This window comes from Triticum urartu, chromosome 2 (assembly GCF_003073215.2).
Source record: "Triticum urartu cultivar G1812 chromosome 2, Tu2.1, whole genome shotgun sequence".
Taxonomy (NCBI): Eukaryota; Viridiplantae; Streptophyta; class Magnoliopsida; order Poales; family Poaceae; genus Triticum; species Triticum urartu.
The window spans coordinates 60,270,129-60,292,092 of NC_053023.1; the positions used below are offsets into that span (position 1 = coordinate 60,270,129).

The following is a 21,964-nucleotide window of genomic DNA, read 5'->3' on the forward strand; positions in this document are numbered from 1 at the left end:
CTAATTTTTTTCTATAAAATACAGAGATAGATGAGTGAGGGGGAGGGGTGGGGGACTTACATAGAGGGGAGAGACGGTGGCGGGGAGGTGCTCGGTGACGGAGGCAGGGGCGGAGAGGGCGGGCTCGGGCACGGGCAAGGGCGGTCCTGGGCGGGCTCGGGCGGCGGTGAGGTGGAGGGCGCCGACGGTGACGTGGAGGGTGGCCTTGGGCGGTGGCTGTGAGGCTGAGGGCGGCCTCGGGCGGCGGCGGTGAGGCTGAGGGCGGCCTCGGGCGGCGGCGGTGAGGAGACGGCGGCGAGGGCGAGGGACGATTTGGGGAAGAATTGGTGGCCGGGGGGCGGGGTGGGGGGAAACCGCTGTTTAAGTGAAACGTAACAGCAGCGCGTTTCCGAAAACGCGCTATAGCTAAGTTATCTATAGCGTGTTTACTGAAACCCGCTACTGCTATTCCTTTCTCCTTTTTTCCCTTTTTTCTTTTATTTTTCTTTACATTTTATTTTTTCCCTTTCTCCTTTTTCTATTTCTTTCATTTTCATTTACTTTTTTACTTGTTTTTCACTTTATTTTATTTCCGTTAGCAGCAGCGCTTTACACGTAAGCGCGCTGCAGCTAAGGAGATTAACAGTAGCGCTGGGCCATTATACGCGCTACTGCTAGGTTGGGCTAGCCATGTGCGCCCAGTTCAAACGTAGCAGCAGCGCTTTTCGCTAGTACGCGCTACTGCTAAAGTCATAGCAGTAGCGCGGTTTATTTACGCGCGCTGCTACTAAGTAGCAGCAGCGCTTGATTTTGTACAGTGCTACTGGTAAAATTCTGTGTATAGGCTTTTCCCTAGTAGTGATGTCGTTGTCGGGTTGCTTAGGTCCTTGGATGAGCACTGGCATCATAATGAACTTCTGCTTCATGCACAACCAAGGAGGAAGGTTATACATACATAGAGTCACATGCCAGGTGCTATGGTTGCTGCTCTACTCCCCAAAAGGATTAATGCCATCTGCGCTTAGACCAAACCATACGTTCCTTGTGTCACCTGCAAACTCCTCCCTGTACTTTCTCTCGATTTTTCTCCACTGTGACATGTCAGCGGGTAATCTCAACTTTCCGCCTTTCTTATGGTATTCTATGTGCCATCGCATAACCTTCGCATGCTCTTTGTTTAGAAACAAACGTTTCAACCGTGGTATTATAGGAGCATACCACATCACCTTGGCAGGAATCTTCTTCCTGGGGCGCTCGCCCTCGACATCACCAGGATCATCGCGGCTAATCTTATAGTGCAATGCACTGCATACCGGGCACGCGTTCAAATCCGCGTACTCACCGCGGTAGAGGATGTAGTCATTAGGGCATGCATGTATCTTCTGCACCTCTAACCCTAGAGGGCAGACAACCTTCTTTGCTTCGTACGTACTCTCGGGCAATTCGTTGTCCTTTGGAAGCATCTTCTTTAACTTTACCAGCAACTTTCCAAATGCCTTGTTAGATACACCATTCTCTGCCTTCCATTGCAGTAATTCCAGTGTGGTGCCCAGCTTTTTATTGTCAGTTTCGCAATTCGGGTACAACAATTTCTTGTGATCCTCTAACATGCGCTGCAACTTCTTCTTCTCCATTGCACTTGTGCAGTTTCTCTCTGCATCGGCAATGGCCTGACCTAGATCATCAGTTGGCTCATCTGATGCCTCTTGTTCAGCTTCTTCCCGCATTGCCGTCTCAACTTCTTCCTCCATTGTTGTATCATCGTATTCAGGGAACCCATGACCATGATAGCTATCGCCGTCCTCTTCTTCTTCATTTTCTTCCATCATAACCCCTCTTTCTCCGTGCTTGGTCCAAACAATAGTGGGGCATGAAACCAGACTCAAACAGGTGGATGTGAATGGTTCTTGCGTTAGAGTAATTGTGATCATTCTTACAGCCAGCACATGGACAAGGCATAAAACCATCTGCCCGCTTGTTTTCCTGAGCCGCAATCAGAAAAGTATGCACGCCCTCAACGAACTGGGGAGAGCATCGGTCATCTTACATCCATTGCCGGCTCATCTTCATTACACAACACCGAATAGACCAAATTAATACAAGTTCATACATAAAGTTCATACAATACTTATTCTCATAAAGCAAACATATAAATAGCTCTCTAGCTAAAGAATTTAAATACAACAACAAATGCGATCAAGATCGCAACTAAGGTAACAATTCCAACAGCATAATGATACCAAGCCTCACTATGAATGGCATATTTTCTAATCTTTCTAACCTTCAAGCGCATTTTCTCCATCTTGATCTTGTGATCATCGACGACATCGGCAACATGCAATTCCAATTCCATCTTCTCCCCCTCAATTCTTTTCAATTTTTCTTTTAAATACTCGTTTTCTCTTTCAACTAAATTTAAACTCTCGACAATAGGGTCGGTTGGAATTTTCGGTTCACATATCTCCTAGATAAAAATATCTATGTCAATTTGATCGGCATAATTTGTCATAAACACGAAATGCAACAAAATAGTTATAAAAGAAAATATACCACATCTGAATCATAACCCGGACGAGGGCCGGCGGGGACGGATATCAAAACCATGGCACTATGAATAACAAATAACGTATGGGTAAGATAATTATACAAGTAACTATATATCTAAATCACACAAACATGATTTTTTTATAAAAAATATACGAACAAGAGGGCTCACCCCACAAGGTGGTGTCGGCCACAAGACGGTGCGGACGATCGATGATGGTTAGGACGGAGACGGGAAGGCACTAAGTAAACCACACCTACATATGCAAACTAAGAGTTATTTTGAGCTCAGATTGCATATAAATCAAATAAACTACGACATATAATTCCTCCCAAATTACTAAAACCCATAAATTAATGACTATATAAAGCATTGCAAAAGCTAATCTAGCAATAAGAGATGAAAGGACAAAGTTGCTTACCTTTGTGATCACTTGAATGGATGGGGGCCTTCAAATCTTGACAAAATTTGGGCAAAATGTGAGATGAGCTCGAGGTAGAGGGGGAAGAACAGAGAGGAGAGGGGAAAGGGGAAAAACAGAGAGAGCTCGCTCGCTGGTGGACGAAGGGTTTATATAGGACGACGTTTAGCACGGGTTCGTGCCATGAACCGGTACTAAAGGTGCTGGAGGGGTCCTAGACTGACAACATTCTGCCACCACTCTCTTTAGTACCGGTTCGTGGCACGAACCGGTGCTAAAGATTCGCCACGAACCGGTACTAATGGTAGCGGCCCAGCTAGCCGTTGGAACCGGCACTAATGGTCAAATTAGTGCCGACTCAATTACAAACCGGGACTAATGAGCTGAACATTTGACCCTTTTTCTACTAGTGTAATTAGGAATGCAACACATTATTCTTATATTTGTTCCCACACATTTATGCACCAACAAATGATGAATGCATTCGGCGCAGATACATATAGTACTCTCTAGGATCTAGACAGTTGCGCGAGTGTCATCACTACAATGCTCCTGGGCAAAGTAGAGACGATTCCCCGAGAGGTCAAATGTTAAAGTTAATTTGGAGCAATAACCAAATTAATAAAGGTATGGGATCCCTTAAAAAATTATTAGGAAGTTAAAACTTTTTTGAGGGAAAACCATCATGGCGCATTTTATTACTTCAAAAAAAGTTTACATCGTTCAACAAGAACTGCAGAATAAAGCTAGGGGCCTCATCGTGCCAAATACAATCAACTTTTTGTGAAAAACAAAACCTAGCTACTTCGTGCGCCACTACATTAGCTTCCCTATGACAATGCATAAAATTAACCAAACCAATATCTTTCGTGCACGATGCATAAATCGGACCTGCTTGGTCATACCACTGACTTGTTCCAGATAATGCATCTATAACACCCATGCAATCAGACTCTGCTTGAAGGCGATTATAGCCAACCTCATTTGCTAGCAGTAAATCATCTTGAAGGGTCATCGCCTCCATAGTTTGGGCAGAAGCGGCATAGGGAATGAACCGAGAACGTCCAGCTAGGAAGGTACCTGAGGAGTCTCGGAGAACAGCACCTGTCGCCCCAGTTCCATCCTCCGCATGATAAGAGGCATCAACATTTAATTTCAAACATCCCCCAGCTGGTTTTACCCATTTCTCCTTTACAACACTGGTCACCTTCGCAGAACTTTTAGAATAATTTGAAGTAATTGCTAGAATAGAGAGTGCACACTTGTTCACCGGAGGGACCGCACCTTCATGTGTTACCTGACGGCGCATCCACCATATATACCAACACGCAGTAAGCACAACATCGTGAATACATAAATCAGGGTAGCTCGGCATCTGATTGAAGTACGTATCTGATATGGCCTCTGTATTTATATTAAGTATGTTGCATACCTCTGCCTTTGTCTCCACGGGTGTATTTGGGCTGAAAAAAAAATACTTGACTTGCCCACGCTGACTAGTTGTCCAGAATTGTTTCAGTAGGCTTGAAGAGCACCTTGCAAGGAAGTTGCATTAGACCTATTTGCTTTCATGAGAAAAAGGGAATCATCGGCAAATAACAAGTGAGAGACCAACGGTGCATTCCTGCACACCCTAACCCCATCAATACCACCAACTTCTTCTTCATGCATTAGTACACTTGAAAGACCCTCTGCACACAACAAGAACAAATAGGGTGACAAGGGGTCTCCCTGTCTTAACCCTCTAGTAGGCACAATATTGTCAGTTTCCTGTGAATTGAACCTTATATTATACTGAACTGAGGAAACACATTCCATCATCGTGTTGACCCAATCCTCATGAAATCCCATCTTTAACATCATATTTCTCAAAAAGACTCACTCCACCCTATCATAGGCCTTGTGCATATCCAATTTTACAGCACAAATACCTTCTTTTCCATTCCTCTGATTCTTAATTTTGTGTACACATTCATACGTAATTAAGACATTATCTGTAAGCAGCCTACCAGGAACAAAAGCGCTTTGAGTTGGAGCAATTATTTCTAGAAGGATCACTTTCAATCTCTTTGAAAGCATCTTGGAAATGATTTTATAAATCACATTACAGAGGCTAATGGGGCGATATTGAGCAATAGTTTCAGGACAGTCCACCTTCGGTATTAAAACCACGGTAGTATCATTCCACCCAGCAGGTATATGTTTGGTGTTTATAGCCTTCAGCACCTCCTGCGTAATTTCCTGGCCTACTATGTGCCAATATTTCTTATAGAATATAGCTTGCAACCCATCCGGTCCCGGGGCTTTCAAATCCCCGATGCTAAACACAGCCCATTTGACATCCTCTTCAGTAAATGGAGCTAATAATTGTTCATTCATCGCTGCCGTGACACGCTGCTGAATCTTCGCTAGGAAATCTGGATCTGTTGCATTCACCTCGAATGGAAACAGGTTAGCAAAATAATCTCTAATGAACGGATTCAACACATTCGTACCTTCCAGCCAATCCCCATGTGCATTTTTCAGTTTTTTAATTAGGTTACGTTTCTTCCTTGTTGACGCGAACAAATGGAAAAAATTTGTATTCTTGTCACCATTTAACAGCCAAGTTAGTCGTTCTAGATTTTTGATCGGATTTTTTGGCGGCATGGCCAAGCGGTAAGGCAGGGGACTGCAAATGTCAAAAGGAAAGGGATGTAGTTTTTCTCGCTTTTGGCGTAGCAGGCCTCCCTTTGGGAGGCCCGCGCGACGGGCTATTAGCTCAGTGGTAGAGCGCGCCCCTGATAATTGCGTCGTTGTGCCTGGGCTGTGAGGAAGAATTATCTACTCCATCCGACTAGTTCCGGGTTCGAGTCCCGGGCAACCCATATAGAAAAGACCCATCAAAGTTTTTCACTTTGACTCACTTCATTTACAAATACAAAATTATTGGTTTGGTTAATTTAGTTATATGGACTCTCTGTAGCCAATATATTTCCTGTTGTTCTAGCAGCATCTCAATTTCTGCTGCTATATCTTTCCTCCTCTTTTCATTCTCATCTGTCATAGCATCTCTCATAATATTCTCCAGTTCTTGCTGGCATTTCTTAAGACGTTTTCTAGGCTTCTTTAGGACCCTACTGTCCCAAACATGGAAGCATGCATGCATTACTTTTAATTTAGCAAGTACATCTCCCGTGGCATGCCCACTCGCTTCGTCCCATGCCTTTTGCACAACTTCTCCAAACGAAGGTTCTTTCAGCCAACGTGCTTCGAAGCACTTCCGCCCCCTGCTGTTTGGAGGGTTATCTTGGCGATAGTATTCAGTATCTAGCAGTATAGGGCGATGATCCGAGTGGTTAAACTCCATATTTATCAGCGCAGCAAGAGGGTGCATCTGGGGCCATCCCGAGTTAGCAGCAGCTCGGTCTAGTCTTTCCCGAAGACGTCCTCTCCTCCATGTGAATTTGTCACCTACAAAACCAATATCCTCAAGATTGCAGTCAGTGAGTGCATCTCTAAATGCATCCATATATTGCATTGGCCTCGGATTACCTCCTTCTTTTTCAGATAGTTGCAAAATTTCATTCAGGTATCCCGCAATCACCCATGGGAGATTATTCTGCTGCTTCAACATCCTCATACGGTTCCAAGTCCTATATTTTTCTTGCCACTTAAATTCTCCGTACATCCCAGTAAACCTCCATTCTTCGCCACTTGAGTCCTCAATTTTAACATCAATATAGTTTGGTGATGCATAGATTAGTTGGACACCCGAGTCCCTCTTCCAGAACATTGCTAGTCCACCTTTCCGGCCATCACTGACCGAAACAACCTTCACATCCATCTGCAATTTCCTCCTTAAACACTCAGCCGGATAATCGTCAAGGTGTGTCTCCGACAGGAACATTACCTCGGGGTTACAAGAGCGCTGGACTTCCAGCAGGGCACGAATTGCTGCAGCGTTACCCAAACCATGGCAGTTCCACGACAATATTTTCATTAAGCCTAGCAGTTGTGCTTATGTTCCCTTCCTCCTCTGTCCTTGGTTTCTTTCTATTCTTGTTTCTGCTTAGCCGACTGACTAGGGAGGACAGCAGTACACGTACAGGAACTACGTCCCCAGCACCGTCCTTGGGATTTGAACACTACGTCCAGAATTCAGATATCCACAACTCCACTAAACCAAACGCATCCAATCTGAGGAGATTGGAGCACAACTTCGTCCACAAGACCTTCAAACAACAGTATTCGAGATGCTCATCCTATTATCCTATCCAGTTGAATGAGCAGACTTCCCACGTACCTTGTGAAAATAACAGAAGACGCTAAGGTTGTTGGGCCACTATGGTTGGCCCATACATACATGGAGGCTGAAAGGTTTGGGTAGGCACTAGGAGGCACGTACCGGACCTTGCCTAAAAGCCCGCCAAACTACCTGATTGTCGCCTAAATTGACGGATTCTGAGCTTAGTCATTTTTTACCTAAATCTGGGTCATTTTTAGGTAGAAGCTAGACATGCGTGGCTCCGTATGCCTAATACTTGGCTAGTGCCTTGGTCAACTTGTGGGCTTGGTTGGGCCTTTGCCTTGGCAGGATTCAAAAGGTTTGTTGGCACGGCAATATACTAAACATCGAGTACACAAATGGGTATGCACACTTGCACGTGTGACAACACAGTAGAGTAAGTCATACATTTTATGAGACCACACTTGGCATAACTTATGTCACTCCATCTCAAAATAAGTGACTTAACTTTGTACTAGCTTTGTGCTAAAGCTAGTACAAAGTTGAGTCACTTATTTTGGGAGTTAGTACAAAGTTGAGTCACTTATTTTGAGACGGAGGAAGTACATGTGACCACCATTGCTATATTAATAACCTGCGTAGAAAAATATAAAATTGAAAAAAAAGAATATAAATTTCTAGATAAGTTTGGAAAATCTGAAGCTTTTAAGAAACTTGGAAACATGTGATGTGTGATGTATTGTTCTTACTACAAAGTTTCTTCAGTGGTCAATCTAGGAAAAATCTCGAAATTAGTATAATTAATCCTAAAAAAGATAGAAAATCAAATAGGAATCAGTTTTCCCCTCATTTTCTACCAAAATGAGTTTTTCTTTCCATAGAAATATTTTCATGAATTTTACTTGCTTGGTCCTAAGCGCAACTCATACACACACGTCACATGTGTATGTTCAAGCATGCTTTTCGTGAGAAATTAGAGATTTATATTTCATCTGTGTTAAATCATTAATTCTACTAAGAAGGTGAGTCAACCAAATTTTCTGGTTGAAATCATATAATATAACTAGTGGTTCATTAAATTCATTTCGTTGAAGGGTTCCAAAGGAGTAATTGACGTCAATTTTGACACTAGTTATAAGGAGTGCCAATCATCAACATAAACCAAATCTAAAACTCTGCTCAGGGTGGGCACGCAAAAAATTATAATGAACTACAGGGGCCCGGTGCAACCATTGATGGTTGAACAAAAGGATGCTTGTGGCAGTAAAAACCCAACGTTTCCGAAATGAACCAACCAGGAAATTAAACATACATAGACAATGGGCAACACAAGAAAGTCATCTTTACCATGTTACTTTCGTTGAAAGATTCCATTGCATTGAAGTCCACAGTTGGCGCCTATCGCTTAGCCATGGACGAGCGCGAGCGTCCATCGGCACCCGCCACGAGCAGGGCACCGGATGCTCGTCGCGCCATCTGAAAGATCATATGGGGGTGCCCTGCTCCTCCGAAGGTACGTGACTTTGCATGGAGGCTTGTGTCCAATTCTCTGGCTACTTGAAAAAATAAATTTTCTCGCCACCTCAAACATACTGACGTGTGCCCCATTTATGGTGTGGAACGGGAGGATGGTTTCCATGCAATGTGTAGGTGCCCCCTTGCGAAGAACCTCTATCTGGCGTGCCATGGCCTCGTACTGGCCATTGCCAGACATTGATGTTGTTCGCAACACCGGACCAAAGTGGCTTTTTACCCTGCTCGAGCCGCTCACGGGAAATATTCGCATGGTGGTCATCTCCTGATGCCCATGTGGCGTGTGTGGTACGTTCGAAATGAACTCACGCATGGGAAGCTAGCCCCTCCAACAGAAGCATTGCGACGCTTCCTGGGGTATATAAGCTCTTTCATGTGCATTCAACAACATTCATCGGGGAACATTGAGAAAGGCAAAGTGGTGGTGCACGTACTAGCTAGCCAGAGCAGCTACGACATGCAACATGCAGGAAACCAGCAAAAGGAGATTTCCTGGTCACTGCCTGCCCATGGATGGACGAAATTGAAGTTATATCAAGGAAACGAGGGCGGCTCGTGGTGGAATGGTGCTTCGAGATGATACCGGTGCTATTATTTTTACTGCATGCAGACAAATCACCACATGCGATGATGGACTAGAGGCAGAGCTTATGGCGTGTAAGGAAGGCCTTGATCTTGCTCTTCACCGCACTATCTTACCCATTGCCATTGAGTTGGACTGTGCTCGGGCAGCCTCAATGTTAAACGCGAGTCATGAGGACCGCTCCAGATACAGAACACTTGTGCGAGACATCCAGATGTTAGAGGACCCACGGAAGATTTTTATTACGCATATTAGGTGCACTCAAAATAAAGTTAGTCATAGCCTCATAGCCTATGGGCGTAGTATACCCCATACTGTCATTTGGTTTGGTACGGGCACAGACGAAGTTGTAAATTTGTGTACGACTGAAAAGCCACCTTGAGTTATGAAATCTCCCTACTTTCTGCAAAAAAAAAGTCCACAGTTGGCGGAAACACATAAACAAGGAGTAATTGGCATCAATTTCAACGCCAGTTCACTCGCCAGCCAGCAAGCAAAGCACAAGTTGCATGATCCGGCTCGTCTTGTCATTTTATGATAATCTTGCGACCTTTTGGAGTAACAACATCGTCACCATCAATCTCAATGGCACCAACACCAAACAATGCCTGCATCTAAAAGACTGAAACACAACACACGCATCAAGTCAACAACAGCTTGACACATCACACACCCTAGAATGTAGAAAGAAAATATGTAAAACAAGTCGCACACGCAACAAAATACTTGTAGATCTGGTAAAAGGCAAGCTCATGCGTCAATCGATTCAAAGAAAATGTCTAGACTATCTTAACCCCAACCCACGGGAGGCTATAATTACCAGCGCCGAAGCCGAATGGCTCACTATAAGCGGCCTGAGAACGCATCTGATCATAAATCACCAGATAAAGCTCAGTTTCTCAACAAAAATTGCACCACTGCTTCTTTTAATACCAAATAATTACTAAATGTGCAACAGCGCAAACAACAACTATTGCCTGACACTGGATAGCCTACAACTGAAAATCATCGGCTAGCACTCATACCAAGTTCAAGGGTGTTTTGACATTTAGCGAGAAAAATTTATTACTAAACCAGTCTACGAGCAAGCAAGTAGTCGGTCCGTGATTCATATACACAGAAACTGATCTAGCGCACAGTAATGTTTATTACTTGATGCCGCAGAAACTTGAGGCATATTGCACAAAAACTATGTACAGCAGCAGTAGAAATCAAACAGTCTCCCCAACTTGCTAGTATTATATCTCCAGGAGGGTAATAATAATCTAAATTCACATTTTGGCATACATAGCTTTCCTCCAGATAATTTGCATCGGAGGGAGTCTACAAAGTAAACCATAGTAAATAGTGAATACTAAAAGGAAAGAAAAAACAGCGAATCTTTCATACTTAAACATCCTGCAAAATGCTTCCAAAGAGGGTAGGGTAAGAATGCACCAATCATCATCATTAAATTCAGCATTATAATTAGGAATGTAACCCATTATTCTTAAATTGTTCCCACATCGGTTTATGCACCAACTAATGATGAATGCATTTGGCGCAGATACATATAGTACTCTCTAGGATCTAGACAGTTGGGCGAGTGTCAGCACTACAATGCTCCTGGGCAAAGTAGAGACGATTCCCCGGGAGGTCAAATGTGAACCGCGTGTCCACCTGCTGCGCCGCGCCGAGCACCGTCATCTCCTCGTCCGGCACGACGGCGAAGCACAGGTGCTCATGGTTCACCCTCATGAATAACAGTTCCGGCTTGATAAAAAGCCTGGTCGCGTCTTCGTACAGGGTCACGGTCAAGCTCGGGAGGTGCGCGTGGGCCCACGAGCCAAAGCAGAGGCGGTACCCCTGCACCGGCACCGTCAAGCGGCGCGCCCCCTGCTTGTGCATGTTTGCCGCGAACTCGGCCTCCACGACGTCATACGCCGCGCGAACCAGCCTGGTCAGGGGAGTCCCGGGGTCGACGACGAACCCCCCGCGACGGGTTTGTGGATCCCGCCTAAACATCGCCGTCTTTACCCCGTTAAGCCTTTTCCCGTTCAAGCTGATGCTGAAGACGTGGATGTAGTACATGCTACTTTGGCCGTAGCCCGATCCAGTGAACAGCAGCGGCATGCTGTGCACGTGGTCGTGCCTCGGGATGTCGCGGCCGAAGCGGAGGAACCCGTGCCTGGCGTTGGGGTGGCTCTGTCCGGGGAAGAGACAATATGAGAACCGTGAGTCGGCCAGCCCGCGTGCGGTGAGCTGGCTCATGAACGACGTCGGGTGCCTGCTCAAGCTCAGGACCCCGGCGAGAATGTTGTGGCTCAGGTGCTCGAACCCGTTCGTCGTGTGTGCGCAACCCAAGATGAGGTTGTCAACGTCCCTGTTGTGTCCTCCTGCGCCGGGGCTGCCGGCGAAGGCAAACGTGTCGTTGCCGAGGTAGCCGTGCGCGGCGACGTTCCAGGAGGTGGTGTAGAAGCTGCACCGGTTCTGGCCGGAGGGGGTGTAGGGGGGCCTACACTTGGGGTCTGCGGGCTTCATGTGCTTGTAGCGAGGGGACTCAGCAGAGTCGAAGACGGCGCCCTCCTGCCGAACCTCGGGCACGCAGGGCTTGCACTGCATCCACGTCAGATTGCCGACGAGGTCCAGCCCAAGCTTGTAAAAGTGCCGGGTTTGGCCAGAGCCAACGCCGACGAGGACGTCGTACAAGGGCCACCCCACGGGTGCTATGTGCGGACCTATGCTCGTGAGGTTCGCGTCAAACTGCCCGAGCCCGCCGGCTGTGTTGTGGTTGGACACGATAGGCAGACTGAATCCGGCGCTCAGTGTCGGTGGTGCCACATTGCCGGCGACGGCGTGGCTGGCCGAATTCAGCAGAGCAAGGAGGAAGCAGAGCTTACAAGCATATAAAACAGACATGGTTGATGCCTCCGATCTCTATCCTAGGGCTATGATCAATCAAGCCAGAAAGACGGTTGAGAGTGTGTCCTTCATTTAGAGGTCGTGTCTTAAATAGACTCAGATGAATCCATCTCTGGAGTATCTATCTCTAGATGGATATGCATGCATTGGTGACTCTGATTACTTAGTGCAGCGAGATACAGGGCGGCTAATTAATCAATCCACTCTGAAGTATCTCTAGATGGATATGCATGCATTGGTGAGGAGAAAACTCAATATGTCGATGGTTGAAATGATATGTTCCCTAAACTGATTCCTCCAACAACCTTGTTAGGGCATTTCTAACCGATCCCCTAAAAATAGTGGAGTATCCGGTTGAGCGTGCGTTCTTCATTTGGAGGTCGTGTCTTGAATAGACTCAGATGAATCCATCTCTGGAGTATCTATATCTCTAGATGGATATGCATGCATTGGTGACTCTGATTACTTAGTGCAGCGAAGATACAGGGCGGCTAATCAATCAATCCATCTCTGGAGTATCTCTAGATGGATATGCATGCATTGGTGACTCCGATTACTTAGTGCAGCGAAGTGGGCGGCTAATTAATCAATCCATCTCTGGAGTATCTCTAGATGGATAGGCACTTCAGGCGCCAAAAGGTCGCTATGGCGCTCACAGCCCACAAGCTATGGGCGAATTTTTAAAAAAAATGCTCACGAATTCAAAAATATATTCATGTATTTAAGATATGTTCATGAATTTGAAAAAGTTCATGGATTTGGAAGAAGCTTATGAATTATAAAAATGTTCGCCCATTTGAAAAAAGTCTACGAATTTGAAAATTTTCAAGGATTTGAGAAGGCTCGCAAATTTTAAAAAATTCATAAGGTAAGAGGACACCGCCGATGCCGCGCTGTGTTCGTTGGGGATGGGGCATGCCTGTCCCTCTCCACCGAGAGGTTCCCCTCTGCGGCCGTGAACGTGGTGTACTTTTGCCCCGGTTTCATGGGACACGGCTCCTCTGCCGTGCGCTAGGTGACGTTGGGCCGCTGACATGTGGGCCAGGTTTCCCACAGGCCCACATGTCAGTGGTAGAACGGCAGGCTGCCGAACGGTAGAGGATCCTCTTCCGGTGTCATGAGCATGAAAAAGTATCAATCCTCCATTGGAGTTTATCCAGAGGTTGTGACGGTGAAGCGTCTGAACAACTTCGAAGCTTGTGCCCTTTGCCCGCCCCTGTACCTCCAAGAGTATCTCATCTGACGCACAGGCATCTTTGAGTGGCATCAAGGACTAATTCGTCTTAAAATTTGTCGTTGTTATGAGCCAGAGTGAGTAGTTAATTTATATGTGTTCTACTCCCTCAGTTTCTGAATACGAGTCTTTTTAGAGATTTGAATATGGACTACATACAGCTGAATATAGGTGTATTTTAGAGTGTAGATTCCCTCATTTTGCTTCAGATGTAATCCATATTAGAATCTCTAAAAAGACTTATATTTAGGAATGGAGGGAGTATTTGATGTATTTTGTTGCTTTTCTTCCAAGAAGCCAAATTCGTGCAAACAAACAAGTATAGTGCTGATAGGAGCTAGGGTTCTCCCCGGTCTTGGGTGTAGGTTGTAGGGGAACGAGGGAGGAGGGCGAGGGCTGGAGCGCGGCGGCCGGCGGCGTGGCGCCGTCCTTGCGCTAGGTGCGGCTGCGGCGAAGGCAGGAGGCGGCTAGGGTTTAGGGTTTCCGACTCCTCTGGGAGCCGGGCAATAGAATAGTCTTATTGCTTAAATCTGAAAATAGTTTTGCAACTTGTTTATATAACCATGACGTGAAATAAAACTAAGATAACTTGTGGGCTAAGCTTGCCCGGTGGGCCTCCTACGGCCATAGGTCCGGCCGGTCATAACATCTCTCCCCGCCTGCGCAAACAGCTCGTCCTCGAGCTGAAAGTCTGGGTAGTGTTGGCGGAACTCCTCCCGCTGCTCCCAAGTAGCGTCCTCCTCTGAAAGTCCAGCCCACTAAATCAACACGTACCAGGAGCCGCGACGCAGCTGAGCCATCAACGCCTTTTCCGGTTCAGGAAGAAGACGCCCGTCGGTGATCGGCGGCAGCGCAGGAGGAACCACGGGTGGCTCTCCACGGAAAGGCTTGAGCAGCCCCACATGAAAGACATAGTGGATGCGCGCACCCGCCGGAAGCTGAAGGCGGTAAGCCACCTTCCCAATGCGCTCCAGGACAGCGAAGGGACCGGCATAGCGAGGACCCAGCTTCCGCTTCGCGCGTGGGTCCAGTGACTGCGTAAAGCGATGAAGAAGACGCAGCCACACCCAATCACCCACCGCGAACTCCGCCCCGCGATGGTTGCCGTCGTAGTAGTGTTTGGCCAACTGCTGGGCCTGAAGGAGGCGTTGCCGGACTTCTGCCAGCATCTCGTCATGGTTCCGCAGAAGAGCACCGGCCGCCTCGGTCCTCGCCAGGGCCGGATCAACAGGAAGAATCGGCGGGGGCCGCCGGCCATAAGCCACCTCAAAAGGAGTGGCACAGAGGGCGGAGTGATAAGAAGTCTTGTAGCAGTACTCCGCCCACGAGAGCCAATCCACGTCATCCACACAACGTAAATACATGGCAATCACCTTGTTAACGACCTCAGATTGGCCGTCCGTCTGAGGGTGGAAGGCCGTGCTGAGGCGGAGCTTAACGCTCGCCAGCCGGAAGAGGTCGCGCCACACGTGCCCCGTGAACACGGGGTCTCGATCACTGACGAGCGAAGTGGGAAACCCGTGGAGACGGACAATACCGTCGAAGAAGGCCCGAGCGACTGTCGCCGCCGTGTAGGGATGCCCAAGCACGATGAAGTGAGCATACTTGGAGAAGCGATCGACCACCGTGAGAATGACGGACTTGCCGCCCACCTTGGGAAGGCCCTCGATGAAGTCCATGGAAATGCCCGCCCAGACCTGAGACGACACCTCCAAAGGCTGGAGGAAGCCAGCCGGCCTCAGAGTCTCTGTCTTGTTGCGTTGGCACGTCACACAAGACCGCACCCAGTCACGGACCAGGGCACGATCACCTGGAATGTAGAAGTCGGCACGGAGACGATGGAGCGTCTTCTGCACACCCTCATGGCCCGCCGAGTGAGCGAGCAGCAACACCTGATGACAGAGATCGTCGTGCGCGGGAACAAAGACCCGGCGCCCATGGAGGAGCAATCCGTCGGCGAGGCGCCACGGCTCATCCAGCTCCCCCGCAGCCAGCTGCTGCTGAAGGAGGAGCGCGTCTGGTGCAACCGTAGTCGCCCGACGGATGTCGGTGAAGAGGGCGAAGGAGGGCCCCGAGCGGATGCAGAACGCCGCCCCCTCAGAAGCACCCTCGACGGTGTCGGCGTCACGCCAAGACAGGGCGTCGACGACGGTGCTAAGGCGGCCCGGACGATACTCGACTGTGAAGTCAAAATCGAAGAGCTTACTGATCCACTGGTGCTGCGGCACGGTCGAGAGCCTCTGATCCAGCATGAACTTGAGGTTGTAGTGGTCCGTACGGATCCGGAAAGACCGACCCCAAAGATAGGGCCGCCAGTGACGCGCCGCCTGTACCAAGCCAATGAGCTCGCGCTCATAGGCAGCCAACTTAAGATGGCGTGCGGCAAAGGGCCTGCTGAAGAAGGTGAGGGGTCCATCGCCTTGATGAAGGACCGCACCGAACCCCGCACCGAAGGCATCGCAGTCGACGGTGAACGGGTGGTCAAAATCAGGCATCTGCAGGACGGGACCCGTCGTGAGGGCCCCCTTGAGGGCCTCGAATGTTGTGGTTGCCTCCTCATCCCAAGAAAAGGCGTCGCGACGGAGCAGGCGCGTGAGCGGGGCCGCGATGAGGCCGAACTCCCGGATAAATTTCCGGTAGTACCCCGCAAGGCCCAGAAATCCGCGAAGAGCCCGCGGCGACTGCGGGATTGGCCACGCGGCGACGGCCGCCACCTTGTCGGCGTCCATGGCCACCCCCGCGGCCGAGATGACGTGATCGAGGTAAGCGACGGAAGGTGTCCCGGACGAGCACTTTGAGCGCTTAATATGAATATGGTGCGCCCGAAGCTCGTTGAAGACGATGGCAACGTGCTGGAGGTGCTCTGCCCATGAAGCGTTGTAGATCAGAATGTCATCAAAGAAAACGAGCACAAACCGACGTAAGTAGGACCGGAGGACTTCGTTCATCAGAGCTTGGAAGGTCGCCGGGGCGTTGGAGAGGCCAAAGGGCATCACCAAGAACTCGAAGTGGCCATGATGAGTCCGAAACGCCGTCTTGGTGATATCGTCCGGGTGCATGCGCACCTGATGGTACCCCGACCGGAGATCGAGCTTGGTGAAGAAGCGCGCCCCATGTAGTTCATCCAGGAGCTCATCGACCACCGGGATAGGAAACTTGTCCTTAAGTGTGAGAGCATTAAGGGCACGCTAGTCGATGCAAAACGCCACATGTCGTCCGACTTGCGAACGAGGAGGACCGGCGCGATGAACGGTGATGTGGAGATCCGAATGATGCCCGCGGCGAGCATGAGCGCACACTGCCGCTCCAGCTCGTCCTTCTGTAGCTGAGGATACCGATAGGGCCGTACTGCCACCGGTGGCGTGCCCGGCAGAAGATGAATACGGTGGTCGTAGACCCAGGCCGGTGGAAGGCCCTGCGGCTCCCCGAAGAGGTCACAGTGCTGCTACAGGAGGTGGTCCAACAGAGGATGCTCCGCCTCGGCGGTGGCCGCGGCCAGCTGGAGCTGGGGTGGCGCCGGGGGGCTCCAATGCTTTCCCACCGGATGCGGCGGCCGAGACGCCAGAAGGTCATCGTCAGAGCGTCGAAGTCCCAGAGGATGGGACCGAGAGTCCGCAAGAAGTCGGCGCCGAGGATGAAGTCGAAGCAGCCCAAGTCGATGCCGGCGCACGTGATGGTGAAGTGCTCATCGCCGATAGTGATGGGCACGTCCCATGCGAGCCCATGGCAGCGTAGGCGGTCGCCGTTAGCCACGGTGACCCGAAGTTGCTCCCCGCCTGTCGGCTGGAGCGCTAGGCGTCGCATGGTGGCCTCAGACAGGAAGTTATGCGTGGAGCCTGTATCCAGGAGGGCCACCAGACGCTCGCCGTGGATCGTCACCGGTAAGAGCATCATCCGCTCGTCGCGGATGCCGGCCAGCGCATGGAGTGAGACGACGAGGGTCGTCACCAGAGCGGGCGCGAGCGTGGGCTCCGCGGCGGCGGGGTCGCCGAGTCCATCGGTGGGTGTGTCCTCCTCGGCAGCGTCGGCCGTCTCCAAGTAGAAGAGGCGCGGGCAGACATGGCCCGGTGTGTAGGGCGCATCACAGTTAAAGCAAAGCCCCAAGCGCCGGCGCTCGATCTGCTCCGCTTGAGAGAGACACCGAAAAGGTCGCGTCGCAGCCGGGGTGGCAGCTGGTGCTGCGGTCGGGGCGCAGGTGCTGTCGGGGGTGGTCGTCGGGGGTGTCGGCCCCCTCGAGTTGATGGCGTCGGCGGCAAAGCCTGGGCGCGACGCTCGAAGGCCCGAGCATAGTACATGGCTGTCTGGAGGTCTTGGGGCCCCTTCAGCTCGACGTCCACGCGGATGTGGTCTGGGAGGCCGCCGACAAAGAGTTCGGCCCACTTTAGGGCCGTCACACCTGGCGCATGACACGCCAGGGCCTAGAAGCGGTCAGCGAAATCCTGCACCGTGGAGGTGAAGGGTAGGCGGCCCAACTCGGCCAAGCGGCTCCCGCGGATCGACGGCCCAAAATGAAGGAGGCACAGTTCACGGAAGCGCTCCCACGGAGGCATGCCGCCCTCGTCCTGCTCGAGGGCGTAGTACCATGTCCGGGCCGCACCGCGGAGGTGGTAGGATGCCAGCCAAGTGCGCTCCGACGCGAGCGTGCGCTGTCCATGGAAAAACTGCTCGCACTAGTTGAGCCAGTTAAGCAGGTCCTCCGTGCCGTCATAAGTGGCGAAGTCGATCTTGGCGGCGTCTGGGTCGGCGCACCATGGCCGACCGGCTCGGCGGTGCGGAGCAAGGATGATGACGGCGCCCGGTCAACGGTGGGGAACCCGTCGTAGGCCCCCGCGAAGCCAGACGAGGCCCTACACTGCAGCGTGGGTACCGGTGGGTCCCCGGCCTCCGTGTAAACTGGCGGTGGTGACGTCCCGGTTAGCCAGGCCGGGATCGGGGACGGTGACGGCAGAAACCGGACCTGCTGGATCGGAAGGCCTCCTGGTGTGGATTGGCCCAGTCCGGAGCTGGGCGGCGGCGGTGGGAGCTGGACTGGCACGGGCGGCGCGGGTGGCGCGGCTAGGGCCGGCGCGGGCCACTGCGGCGCTGGGACGGGCGCAGGAGGTGCGGGTGGCGCCGCGAGAGCCGACGCGGGCGGCGGCTGGAGCGACGGATGGGCCCCGGTGATCGCTGCGGGTACCAAGTACCAGGGCAGGGCCGGCGGTCCGGAGGAGACGACCGGCGGCATTGGCAGCCCGTACAAACTAGCCAGGAACAGCTGGATGCCCTGGACCACGACGACCAAGTCGTTGAGGACGCCGGTCATCGCCTCCGGGGAGTAGACGAGCAGCGTGGTGGAGGGTGATGACGGCAGACCCGTGGAGGGGGGCGGCAACTGGCCGGTCGATGCGCCGGCGGTGGAACCCATCGGCGCCGTGGAGAGGATCGGTGATGGCACGGCGAAGGTGGTGGCGAGGGGCAGCGACGGGCTTGGTGGTGGTGATGACATGGTCGAAACCAAGCTAGCTGATACCAAGGTGATAGGAGCTAGGGTTCTCCCCGGTCTTGGGCGTAGGTTGTAGGGGAACGAGGGAGGAGGGCGAGGGCTGGAGCGCGGCGGCCGGCGGCGTGGCACCGTCCTTGCGCTAGGTGCGGCGGCAGCGAAGGCAGGAGGCGGCTAGGGTTTAGGGTTTCCGGCTTCTCTGGGAGCCGGGCAATAGAATAGTCTTATTGCTTAAATCTGAAAATAGTCTTACAACTTGTTTATATAACCATGATGTGAAATAAAACTAAGATAACTTGTGGGCTAAGCTTGCCCGGTGGGCCTCCTACGACCATAGGTCCGGCCGGTCATAACAAGTGCCTACAATTTCTAGGTAAGGTTTTGCTCTGAGCTCACATAAGTTGGTGCTGTACCAACAACATCGTCGCTTGTCAGCTAACTGTTGGTGCATATTCCGTTCACTTATAGTGTTTCCTACAATAATGCAAACATCATCCAGATCTTTTCTAGTTCCAGCAGAGTAGAAAATATGTGTTTCGAACACGGGTGAACATGCACCAGATGGGTGAATGCATTCTTGGATGCTGCTAATCTTTTGAGAATTTATGTGCTTGCTACAAAAGCAAAATCACAAAGGCCTACTCCCTCCGTTCCAAAATAGATGACCCAACTTTGTATTAGCTTTGTACTAAAATTGTACAAAATTGAGTCATCTATTTTGAAACGGAGGGAGTACTTCACTCTCGGAAAAAAGAAGTCGCGGACAAAATTCAGTCTAATTTCCCTCCCCATGTTATTTCAGGGGCATCGCGAACAAACAAAATGGAAGGTTTGACCGCCAGAGATAAATCCATACCAAAAGAAACATTACAATCCGGATTTCTATGGGTGGTACAGCCTAGATTATGTTCAAATACCAGGGAAATCACCTTGTTAACAATGACGCATCATCAGTGAATTCTTTGCAGAATGGCCTGAACATGACCACTACCATCTTCCACATCGGGGCCAATCCAGTAGCCAGAGATAACTATCTGCGCACCTAGAACAGCATCCACAGAGTTTCTCAGAGATACATCGGTATGAAAACTTACAGCATCTGCAGATCTCCTTGACATAGCTGCTCCTGTCGACGAACCTGAACATGTGCAGCAGCCAACAAGGCTCCAGGATCTGTGGGGCTCTGCAGTTGCAATCAGATATTTATTAGTACAAAAATCTGAGACCAAATGAAATCAGATGTAGGATTATAACTTCTCTGTTGCCATTGAATTCTTGCAAGTTGTAATGAATGCAGCACTCACCACTTAAAGGCAGCTTACAGTGAAGCTGGTTCGTGCACGCGACTTGGTTCGGCTGTCCCTGTGAGCAAATATGTTTCAGAAGTTCAGATTCAGGTGGTTGAGAAAAGCAGTAGCGGCAACCCATTGAGTTTTAATTGGTTAACCATAATGTGAATTATTCAAGCACCTGGTTGAACTAGATGCCAAGAATGATCTATCAAGTTCTTATGCAGAGTAATGAAAAATGAACACATGTATCATTCAGCTTCTTGTTTTTAAGGTAGCCACTGCAGCTGGCAAAAGGAGAATATTTGGGGAACGGGAAGTAGAATGTACTAGCAACTAATGACGATTATTATAACCTTCGGTTTCAACAACAGAAAGGGGTAAACATCTTGGGGGCTTGGGGTTTAAAAAAAAATTAAGAAAATCTTGGGGGCTTGGGGCAGTCATGGATACAATCTAATAAACAAAATTCTGACCAACACGCTCTGAAATACTGCAATTACCCAACTCTATTGCAATTTCGCAAGCATCAAATCAGTTTATGTCAACCATCTAGGGCGGAGCCCACAACTTGTTCGACTGAATGCCTGCTCCATGAAACGGGGGTAGAAGAAGGTGTAGTTGGCGAATTACCTTGGGGGCGGCGGCGCTCCGGCGAGGAGACGGTAGGGCCGCGGCCACACCTGCAGGCAGCAGCGCACACGCCATGGTTGGACTCTGCCTCCCAAGGGTTTGCGCCAAGAGCGCCGGGGGACGGGAAAGCACGCAAGACAGAGCGGAAGAAAAAGTTTTTCTTTTTGCGGGGTGTAGAAGGAGCTTTGCTACACGGACAGATGACAACGGAGTTTTACGGGGACCTTGTGATTGGAAGAAAGAATGATGAGAGGCCCACACCTTTTGAAAATCAGAGGGTGAAGATTAGTTAACGAACAAACCCCGTAATAAGCCTGTAATAGTCCGTTGGTTTAGAATTTTCGGTGTAGAAGCATAAGTTAGTGTCGCAACTCTTTTATCTTGAAGTAATACTTCTCGGTACGAATTACTTGTGGTAGAAATTAAAAAATATATATCTACAATTAAAATACATTTAGATGCATCTATTTCTATAATAAGTAATTTTGGACGAAGTGAGTATTAATTCTCTAGGGCGACACTCTGCATGGACCGACTAGCCTCGGTAAGTTAGTGTCATAACTCTTTTATCCTGAAGTAATAGTACTCTTTTAGGGCGGCGATCGACGACTGAAAGCTGATGCGTCGTTCCCTAGCCGTTGGATAAGCCCCAGCTTTGTCCTCCCTCGTATCATTTTGCTTTGCTAAAAAAATCATGTCGACACGCACAACCGCATGAGAAAGAGATCAACAACGAGCACCATTGACCCTGCCATGGATGCATGCCGACCGACTCTCGAAGCACTGCTGGTTCACCATTGCTTGCCGCGTCGTCGCCGCCCTCATTGAACCGGTCCATCGCCCCGTCCCCAACATGAGTGCTCGCCAACGGTTGCAGTGTGGAAGTTGGCCGATTCTAGCACGGTGCGGCGCCCCAGTCAGCATGTCGCAACGCCCATTCCCAGCATGACAGAGACGCCGGTCCCAGCAGCCATCGAGATGATGATTCCAACTCGCCATGTTTGCAGCTCCCAAGGCGGAAGTCGTAGCAAGCCAGGGCACCGGTCCCAATAAAATAGGGCGTCCATTCTAGCAAAAATAGGGGCGCCGGTAGCAACAATCAGGACTCTGCCCCATCGTCGCCATAGAAAGCTACTAAA

At 49.9% G+C, this 21,964-nt stretch overlaps 2 protein-coding genes across 5 annotated transcripts; both read right to left on the reverse strand.

Moving 5' to 3' along the window:
- Window positions 1–9,322: 9,322 nt before the first annotated feature.
- LOC125535743 lies at window positions 9,323–21,028 on the reverse strand. 4 transcript variants are annotated; one of them, XM_048698815.1, is made up of 5 exons: window positions 20,826–21,028; window positions 20,208–20,265; window positions 20,042–20,086; window positions 19,833–19,945; window positions 9,323–9,911 (listed from the first exon to the last, which is right to left on the reverse strand). In XM_048698815.1, the coding sequence occupies exons 1-4, from the start codon at window positions 20,898–20,900 to the stop codon at window positions 19,854–19,856; spliced, it is 270 nt and encodes an 89-aa protein (XP_048554772.1). In that variant the 5' UTR covers window positions 20,901–21,028; the 3' UTR covers window positions 9,323–9,911; window positions 19,833–19,853. The 4 variants fall into 4 exon arrangements, with proteins under 4 accessions (XP_048554772.1, XP_048554770.1, XP_048554771.1 ...); XM_048698813.1 differs by having other exon boundaries at window positions 9,326–9,911; window positions 19,833–20,086; XM_048698814.1 differs by lacking the exon at window positions 9,323–9,911 and having other exon boundaries at window positions 19,635–19,945; window positions 20,826–21,027.
- LOC125535741 (aspartyl protease family protein 2-like) lies at window positions 9,919–12,302 on the reverse strand. The gene has a single exon (XM_048698811.1). The coding sequence runs from the start codon at window positions 12,185–12,187 to the stop codon at window positions 10,859–10,861; it is 1,329 nt and encodes a 442-aa protein (XP_048554768.1). The 5' UTR covers window positions 12,188–12,302; the 3' UTR covers window positions 9,919–10,858.
- Window positions 21,029–21,964: the final 936 nt, after the last annotated feature.